This window comes from Petaurus breviceps, unplaced genomic scaffold (assembly GCF_028583685.1).
Source record: "Petaurus breviceps papuanus isolate PSGF00001 unplaced genomic scaffold, PetGlider_PUasm1.0 90845, whole genome shotgun sequence".
Taxonomy (NCBI): domain Eukaryota; kingdom Metazoa; phylum Chordata; class Mammalia; order Diprotodontia; family Petauridae; genus Petaurus; species Petaurus breviceps.
The window spans coordinates 25,446,492-25,456,882 of NW_027187359.1; the positions used below are offsets into that span (position 1 = coordinate 25,446,492).

Genomic DNA, 10,391 nt, shown 5'->3' on the forward strand with positions numbered 1-10,391 from the left:
ATTTTTTTAGTTCTGGGAATGCCAGTTAGTTACTGGCTTCCTCTATTTTCCCCATTCCCAGGCATGCAATAGTTAAACAGACATGCAATCTAAGGATTGATGATTGATCATGGATTTTTGTAGGGAACAAAAGATCAGGATAAAGAATTAGCTTAAATAAATAGCAAGAAAATCACACAAAAATGTCTGTCAAGCAAGAAGTATAAGGAAGGGAATCTGGGGTATGTTCAAACCATTCAGAGTTTTTCTCAGTTATCAGTGGTGATGTTAACTATCAGTCTCAGAGTTATTATGTTTACCTGTGCCACTGTCCTCCTGTGTTCTCTTCACAGGCATGCTGCTTGTCTCAATGCTGTATCTCTACTCCATCTATCTCTTCTCTGTGCTGCCAACTACTCACTCATTTTTCCCCAAAAAACTCCCAGTTGTGATTGAGATCCATTCCCCAGGATCTGCTAGATTCTGCTAGTCCCAGTCTCTCTCAAAGCTAGTAGGGAGTGCTACACCTCTGAACTGCAAATTACAGAATGCCAATCAAGATTCAAACCCCTCTTTTATCTGTTTTAGATTTTGTGATCAAAGAATCACAGTTTGAGAGTTGGAAGGGATCTCAGTGGCCATCTTGACCAGCCCACGCCTGAAAGGAATTCACACTGTACCACACCTGAAAAGTGGTAATCCTGCCTCTCCTTGAACACCTCCAAGGAAGGGAACTCACTACTATTGGAATCAGCCTCTTATATTTCTGGCAGGACCTTTTCCTGACATCTAATTTTCTAGTCTAATTTTTCTTTATTGTAACTTCTACCCATTTTTTCCCTGGTTCTGTTTTCAGGGGCCAAAGAAAACAAATCTTATCTCTTTTTCACATGACAATCCTTAAAATACCTGAACAGAGCTCTTATGTCCCTGTAAACTTTCTCTTTCTCAAGCTAAACATCTTCAGGTCCTTTAATGGCTTCTCATATAAAATGGACTCAAGGCTCTTCACCATCCTGGTTGCCCTCCTCCAGATATTCTCCAAATCACAAATAGCCTTGTTAAACTCTGGTGCTCAAAACTGAATTCAATAAATCAGATCATGTCTATCTAAGTCAGAATACAGAGCCATTATCACCTCTTTATTCCCAATTATTCCCAGAAGCTATGTATCCCTTAATGCAGCCTGTGTGACCCTAGACAAGTCATTTAATCCTGTTTGCCTCAGTTTCCTCATCTATAAAATGAACTGGAAAAAAATGGCAAATCACTCCAATATCTTTGCCAAGAAAACCCTAAATGGGGTCACAAAGAGTGGAACATGACTGAAAATGACTGAATTCAGAATCACATTGGTCTTTCTTTGGCTGCCACGACATACTGGTGACTCATATTGAATTTTCAGTCCACTAAAAACTCCAGATATTTTTTGAGACAAATTATTGCCTAATTTATCCCACCGCCCCACCCCCCCACCCCTTGGACTTTTGGAGTTGATTTTTTTTCAACCCAAGTCTAAGACTTTACATTCATCCCCACTGAATTTATTTTTATTAGGTTGTGTTTAATGTTCTAACTTACCAAGATCTTTTGGGATCTTGACTCTGTCATATGGTATATTACTTAGAATCATCTGTAAATTCTATGAGCATGCTATCTATGTACTTGTTATTAATAAAACTGAGACAAGTGCAGATCCCTGAGATACCAAACTGGAGACTTCCTGCCACACTCTCATTCAACTATTAACAACTATTTTTTTTTTTTTGCTGGAGGTCTCTTTCTTTTCATCAAGGTCAACGAGTGACTAGTGCAGCATTGCAGAGATGCAAATCTTCACAAAGACCCTGACAGGTAAGACCATCATTCTTGAAGTCAAACCCAGTGATACTATCGAGAATGTCAAAGCCAAAAAATTCAGAACAAGATGGGTATCCCACCAGATCAACTTCTGATTTTTTTCTTTCTGGAAAACAGCTTGAAGATTGCTAGACTCTCTCCAACTAAACATCCAGAAAGAAGTTTCTCTGCACTTGGTGCTGCATCTTCATTGAGCCTTTTCTTCCCCAGGCAGCCCAGAAGTACACCTCTGACAAGATGATTTGCCTATAAACCATGCTATAAATTGTGCCATCCCACCCACAATCTGAACCCCAAGAAGATTAAAGAGGCAGCCTCAGGACCCAATTTTGGTTTAGTTCCTCTAACTAAAGTGCTTGTTCCTGTCTTGAATGGGGCTGCCATATCAATGAGATTACCTTTTAATTGAGAAGCAGGGGGGAAAAAAAGCCCCACTATTCTTTTAGTCCAATCATCCAACCACTTCTGAATCCTTCCAATTGTAATAATATCTTCTGGTCCAAATTTCTCTCCCTTGTCTCTATAATAGCACGAGATACTTTATCAAAAGCATTGCTCATGTCTCTAGATCACAGTAAGCCCATCATCTATTCTTTTAGTGATTCTATCACAAAATGAAATGAGGTCAGTTTGGTTTGATGTATTTATTTTTAAATCTTTTTGTCTTTATTAATTTGTTTGTTTACTTTTAGTTTTATAAGATTCAGTTCCACAATTCCTTGAGTTTCAAATTTTCTCACCCTCCCTCCCCTATGACAGCATACAATCAATATATGCAAATACTTTTACATTAGACATTAGTCAGGTTATAAAGAAGGATTGTATTGGATGGAATGAACAATGGGAAAGAGGAAACAAAACCAAACCAGAAAAAGATTGAGAGCAGGTAGTTTGCTTCAATCTGCATTCAAACTCTGTTCTATCTAGTTCTTTCTCTGGATGTAGACATCTCTCTCCATCATGAGTCTTTTGGAGTTGACTTATAACCCTGCATTGCTGAGAAGAGTCCAGTCTATCAAAATTGGTCATCACACATACGTTGTGTCTATAATTGTGTACAAATTTCTCCTGGTTCTGCTCTTCTCACTCAGCATCAGTTTGTATGAGCCTCTCCAGGTAAATATGAAGTCCATCTGTTCCTTGTTTCTTATAGCACAATAGTATTCCATTACATTCATATACCACAACTTGTTTAGCCATTCCCCAATTGAAGGGCATCCCCTTAATTTCCAATTCTTTGTTACCACAAAAAGAGCTGCTATAAATATTTTTGTACATATGAGTCTTCCTCCCACTTCTATGATCTCTTTGGGATACAACCCCAGAAGTGGTATTGCTGGGTTAAAGGGTATGAAATTATTTATAGCCCTTTGGGCATAGTTCCAGATTGCTCTCCAGAATGGCTGGATCAGTTCACAACTCCACCAGCAATGCATTAGTGTTCCAATTTTTCCACATCCTCTCCAGCATTTGTCATTTTCCTGTTTTGTCATCTTAGCCAATCTGGCTGGTGAGATGTGGTACTTCAGAGTTGTTTTGACTTTCAGTTCTCTAAACAATAGTAATTTAGAGCATTTTTTCATATGCTTATAGATATCTTTAATTTATTTCTTTGAAAACTGCCTATTCATATCCTTTGACCATTTATCAATTGGGGAATGACTTGTATTCTTATAGATTTGACTCAATTCTTTGTATATTTTAGAAATGAGGCCTTATCAGAGACATAAAAATTCTTTTTTTCTTTTTGGAGGGGCAATTGGGGTTAAGTCACTTGCCCAAGGTCACATGGCTAGTTTTTGTGTTGTGTCTGAGGTTGGATTTGAACTCAGGTCCTCCTGACTCCAGGGTCGGTGCTCTATTCACTGTGCCACCCATCTGCCCGGTTGTAAAAATTCTTTCCCAAGTTTCCACTTCCCTTTTAATCTTGGTTACATTGGCTTTGTTTGTACAGAAGCTTTTCAATTTAATGTAATCAAAATTATCCATTTTGCATTTTCTAATGATCTCTAATACTTGTTTGGTCATAAAGTCTTCCCCTCTCCATAAATCTGACAGGTAAACTATTCCTTGCTTTCCCAGATTGCTTACAGTATCAGTCTTTATACCTAGATCATGCACCCATTTAGACTTGATTTTGGTATACGGTGTTAGATAATGGTCTATGCCCAGTTTCTGTCATACTATATTCCAGTTTTCCCAGCAGTTTTTTGTCAAATAGTGAGTTCTTATCCAAAAAACTGGGGTCTTTGGGATTATCAAGCAGTAGATTAATATAATCGACTGCTGAGTCTCATGTACCCAATCTATTCCATTGATCCACTGCTCTATTCGTCAGCCAGTACCAAGTAGTTTTGATGACTGCTGCTTTATAATACAGATTAAAATCTGGTATGGCTAGGCCACCTTCCCTAGCATTTCTTTTCATTAATCCCCTTAATATTCTGGACCTTTTGTTCTTCCAAATAAATTTTGTTACTGGTTTGATGTATTCTATTTTTTTTTTAAGCAATCGGGGTTATGTAACTTGCTCAAGGTTACACGGCCAGGTGTTTCTGGGTGGGTGCTAAGTGTCTGAGCCCGGGATTCTATCTCCAGGTCATCCTGACACTGGAGCCGGTGCTCTTACTCGCTGTGCTACCTGGATGAGAAAGGTCATAGAGAATCAAATGTTTTCTAGTTAGGAGAAATCTCAGAAATCATCTAGCCCAACTCATTTTAGAGATAAGGAAACAGCAGCACAGTCAATAGAGTCCTGTTTACTGAAGATGGGTTCTCAGTGCATCAATAGACTTTCAGATAATACTGTCCCCACCACACCCCAGCCAGGCCAAAGGGTTGATACACCTGGTCTCCACTATTGCCAAGGTGTCCTCTACTGCAGTACTGCCACCACTGATGGTTGAGGAAGATGGGGAAGATGCTGCAGCAGCAGAGGAATCTGAGACAATAGCCAACGTGTTCTTAAGTGTTTAGACCACAGACCCAATAAAGCAGTTGTAATTTAGGTCTAGCCCAGCCAGTTTTCTACTTCCAGTGGATAATAGGTTGTTCCCACTAGTGACTATTTTGAAGAGAAAATAAGCTCCAGAACCTCCAACTGTCTTTGGGATGAAATGAATACTCAGGGAGAATTAGGCAGAAACATATCCTTATCCACCAAGTGGGATCAGTGCAATTGTCTCTGCTAGATGCTAGTGAGGGCCATCTACTACCTTTGTGTTTCTATGACCTTGGGCAAGTCACTTAACATCTCTAGGCCTGTTTCTTCAACTGTAAAATGTGGAGGATAATGTTGGGTGATCCTTAAATTTCTGATTCTATTCCCCTCCCCATTCCTACATCTATCTTTACCCTTAAGCTTGCCCAGTGCCTGGCACAGAGTAGGGGCTTGTTTATTGAATGATTTCTAAAATGGCACCACCTACCTCAGAATAGCTAAATCACTAGACTCTGTGATCTCTAGGGCAATGTGTACTCAAGATACTCTACTCACCCTCTCTGTTTACTCCAACTCCTTTCCACCTCTTTCTTCTCATGCATTTCCTCCCTTCTGCAGCCCCACCATTCAAACCACAGCACCCAAGAGACCATGCCTGAGAAGAACTAAGCCATTGGATTCTGTGCTCTCTGGGGTATGTCCTCAAATGTCCATAGCTGTCACACTGCCCTCTTCCACCCACCTCCTACTCTGTAATATAAATTCAAGAGGGAATATCTAACTTCTGTAGTTGTATCCCCCCAAAGCTTAGCATAGTACATGGTTCAATCTTAATATTCCCCCCTCCCTAACCCTACACATTCAATCAGATGCCAATTTTTGTTTCTAATGACAATATTTTTACCATTCCCTTCCTCTTCTCTCACAAATACTCTTATTTCAAACCCTCTTCTCACCATACACACCGCAACAATATTCTGAATGTTCTTCGTATTTCATATCTTCAGTTTACCCCCATCAAACAGAATTCTCTTTAATAATCTCAGGAAAACAGATATAATAATGTCACTCCATTCAAAAAAACTTCTGTGATTCCCCAATACTTGTAATACATCCTGACTGAAATTCAAATTCTTCCATAATGTCTCTCCAACCTTCCTGACCAGGCTGGGAATACAAAGCACAGGGCTCTGTATGCAGTAGGCACTTATAAATGTTTGGTTTACTAACAGAAGTTTAATAAGATTACTTTATTCTATACCAGGCATATTATGACTAGAACAAACTGTTATTTCATAGTTTTATTCCATGTTTATAACAATACAATAAACTGTCTGGTGGTACACAAAATTTCTTCTACAATCACAAAATATACACTTAAAAGTTCCTCTCTAGGAAAAATGGCCCTCTACCGCTATATCATCCTTCAGCTTTATCTTGACCTTAATATATATATATATTTTTAATTCAGGAGCAATTTCATGAATCAGTCATCTGGGTGTCCAATCTTTGTCCCTCACCTCTTAATTAAAACAATATGCTGTGATGAAAATGTTTGATATTTTTCATTCCACCTATAATCTATTACAAAAGTTTTATTCTGCAGGCATTTAGGTAAGAAAAAAGGTAAACAACAAAACCCACAATTTTTCTTTAAAAAAATCCAAGCTCATAAGGGAATTTATCAGTCAAGTAAGCAACAAGTGAACAAGGTTTCACAATGGCCACTTGCTTTTTCTTCTAATTAACAAATACTTTTTTAAAATCAGTAGCGTAGGTAAATATGGAGTGAGACGGTTTTAAAACCCCCTCGGGTTCTTACAGTGAGCACTTTTGATGTTCTAGCTAATTACTGATGTGTTATGACACACAAAATCCTAACTAGTGAATGTAAATCATCTTTATAGAAGGTTATTTTCTGTCCCTAGTATTTGTGAGGAATTGAGATATTGTCACTATCCAAATCCTCTAGTGTATTAAAAAGTGGCAGTAGTTACTGTCCATCAATTTCAGCTCCTTTGTAGGGCTTCATACAGTAGATTCTTAGGTATAGTTTTCAATCACAGAAACATAGTAGTGACAGACATCTAAATACAAAATGCTCCAATTTTTTTGTCTGCTTTAAAAATATGGTCAACATACCATTTATTTGTTATTGGTACAACAGTAATTTTGTGCTGAGAATTACAAACCATAGACTCTAGGTGTTTTACTTCACAAAGAGAGTCTAATAACTGTTGAAAAAATTAATACGTTTCTTAAAAATAACTCACAGCAATTTGTTATTAAACTGAAACTACTACAAAAGAACAAATAACTTGACAATTCACTAAAAATTTTTAAAATTTTAGCCAAGAGTAGTCAGAATTTCAATTTATTAACTAAAGTTTACACATTTTATGTTATATATTACGAAGCCACCATGTAAAAGAAATCAAAAAATAAATCACCTTGAAACCTAACTAAACTGCATATTCTAGAAATACAAGCTACAGCATAAAAAAAAATGTTTTCGCACAGTAGTTAGTTGAGAAAAGCTGTTCATTCACTTCTTGGCTTGTAAAAAAAACATTTTCCAGAATTCACTCTAAATGATTAACAAAACCTGTGGGGAAAAAAGAAATACTGTTGATAAATTTTCACTGTAGAATCTGCTAGTGACAGTGTAGAAGTAGAACAAAAATCATCAAGTGAAAAGTTTTCATAAAGTATCTATATATAGACTTGCTAAAAGCAGGCTATTTCCCCAATGAGAATAAAGAATTCTACAACAGATTCAAAGTAATTTAATTACTGTGACTGAAAATTAAAAAGCAATCTGAATTTTTTTTTTTCCCTCTTCTGCCTCCTGTTTGATTTTCACTGAACTGGAAGGGACCTTAGAGGCCAACTGTGAATATTGCATAGCTGATATACCAATCTAGTCCAAACCCCTCATTTTACAAAGTGGGAAACTGAAGTCCAAAGAATTAACACAACAAAAAGTGCAGGACTTGATGGTCTGGAGACCAGGTTATGTATTCTACCTCTTACCACAGCCCTAGAGTCTCAGTTTCCTCCTCTGTAGAAAGGGGATACTGATGCTCACATTAACTACTTTGTGAAGCTGTAATGCATAAAGTGTTGGGAGGTAGCTGGGGTGAGGTGGCTAGAGGCTACGTTTAGGAATCAGAAAGACTTGAGATAAAATCTGACTTAAGACATTTACTAGCTGCATGATGGTGGGCAAGTCATTCATTTAACTGTTGTTTGCCACAGTTTCTTCATCTGTAAAATGGGGATAATAATAGTATCTACAGCCCTAGGTTGTTGTGACGATTGAATGAAATAATATTTGTAAAGCACTTAGCACAATCCCTGACACACAGTAGGCTCTATATAAATATTAGCTATTATTATTATTTAAATATCAACTATTACTAGTATTAATTGATTTCCCCAAGTCAAAATAATAAGCAGCAGAAGTAGGATTTAAATCAAGGTTCTCTGGTTCAAAATCCAGTGCTCTTTTATTAGCTGCTGTCATTTTGAGTTTGCTTCCATTTCACAATTCTTGAGGGAAAAACTCTAATTTAATGGGAATTCTTTTGTTTAAACAATGAAAAAATCAGGTTCATAGAAACTTATTAATAGGTCATTTTCTGAAATATCCCTAGGTAAGAAGGAATTAATTACATGCTAAAGATGAGGCAATAGAGACAAATTAGACATTATTACACAGCAAACCCATGTTTTACATGAAAATAACTCATGTTTTGCATGAAAATAATTTAAAGAACCTCTTGCCTTCCACGATGGTTTATTTCACTGATCATTTCTGTTACTTTGTATATCATAATCACAGAATTTGGCACAAGTAGGTAGCATAATGGCATGCTTTAATATTCTTTTTGTTATGGGTATTTCAGTGATTCTATCACTGTCAGTAAACTTCACTTGACCAGAAGATTAAAATGCCAAGAACTATATGAAAGGAGTTAAAAACTGTAAATTATTTTCTGGATTGCCTAAACAAGGGTAAGTGGAGAAACAAAGTACAGGGGATAAGGCTTACAATTAAGTGCCCTATGACTTGAGGCAAAACATTGTGAATGGCTAACTATAACCACTGTTCTTTCAAGGTATGATGTACATTTTGACTGTTAGAATTTGTGATATTTGAATTTCTTCAATGAAAGAAAGTAGAGAATATATAGACTCTTGGTATCAATAGCTATAAAAATCAAGTAAGGGGGAAAAAGGAACAGGTAAAAGATTTCAGAATTTTATCAAACAGGCAAACAATCTGATTCTTACCTTTAACTATTACGTGTAGCAGGTACTTTGTTTTCCCCTTCTATTTCTTCCACCCCTGCTTGGGTCATAAGGTCAGCGATGTTTTTCTCCAGATCATCAATGCGACTGCTCATATCATCAAGTTCAACATGTTAAAGACAACACTCAGTAAAGTTGTTCCATGACTTATCATATCTTTGGCTTTACCCACATATTAAAGTATGTGGCCTCTAGCAAGTCAAACTAGCATCCACACTCAGGCTAATATAAGCAGACTTTGGCTTAACCTTAACCAAAAGAGCAACAACCAAGGGGCAGGAGGGACTGGTCTACAAATGATATTTATGGGACACAAATATGTCCAAACCATGACTTCCTTTCTGTTTTCTTTCCCATATTTTTTACTTCACAGCCTGTGATTTCAATGATGTGAAAACTACCTCCAATGATGAAGATCAAGAGTCTTAGAGTTGCCTTTGGCACAAAAAGGTTAAATGACTTGTCCACAGTCACACAACCATCACAAGCATGACTGAGGTGTTCCTACCTCCAAGAGCAGTCCTATATCTACTACCCTCAATGCCTTGACCTTGGTCATCTTATAAATACAAACACACACATGTGAGTATATGCATGTATGTGTTCATATACATGTAAGTATATAATAGCTATAGCTAAACTAGCTAATGGAGATTGGTTTTCACAAGTCACATAAATATATGTGTGTAGCTACTAACAACAGTTAGTAAAGGCTGGTCTTGGCAGTAGCCACATACATACTTACCTGTACTGGGCTAACAGATGTACCTGGGTCCAGGCCTGCGGATGACCTGGAGAGAGGTAAACACAGCCTGACCTTTGTAAAAGAAAGGCCAACAAAGCTAGTCTCTTCAGAATTTTTTCATCATTTATGCAACTCCCAATCCCTTTATACACATACAGGTAGCCTCTAACACGACTAGTCTGCAGTTCAACAGAGCTCAGGTCAAAGGACCAATCCTGGCTGAGTTGGGCAGATAAATGAGCAACCTCTTAAACCCACTGTACCACCATCCAATATTGTGTGGAAGAGAAAGCCCAGAAGTATGGAAAGGAAGGGAAGGAGGTAACTCTGAAGAGAAAGGATATTTCGGCCAATTATCTGGTCTGACATAGTCTGAAACTTGTCCTGCATCTGCTGGAGAAGCGTCTGAACCTGCAGAAAGGAAGAAAGTGATCCTGATTAGTGGTATGGAAGAGGTTTGCTGGGAAGTATCTCTGGGCTGTTGGGTAAGAGGGATGGTGGGGGAGCAGGGTTAACTGGGAAGCATCTCTGGGCTGTTGGGTAAGGGGGATG

The 10,391-nt window shown here is 37.7% G+C and overlaps 1 protein-coding gene across 1 annotated transcript in view; it reads right to left on the reverse strand.

Annotated features, from left to right (window-relative positions):
• Positions 1 to 6,066: 6,066 nt before the first annotated feature.
• HSBP1 (heat shock factor binding protein 1) overlaps positions 6,067 to 10,391 on the reverse strand; it is a 5,068-nt gene continuing 743 nt past the window's right edge. Inside the window, exons 2-4 of the mRNA XM_069072251.1 lie at positions 10,184 to 10,250; positions 9,077 to 9,197; positions 6,067 to 7,385 (exon numbers count right to left, since the gene is read on the reverse strand). Of these exons, the coding sequence (XP_068928352.1) occupies positions 9,079 to 9,197; positions 10,184 to 10,250 (186 nt within the window). The 3' untranslated portion in view covers positions 6,067 to 7,385; positions 9,077 to 9,078. The remainder of the gene's footprint in view (positions 7,386 to 9,076; positions 9,198 to 10,183; positions 10,251 to 10,391) is intronic.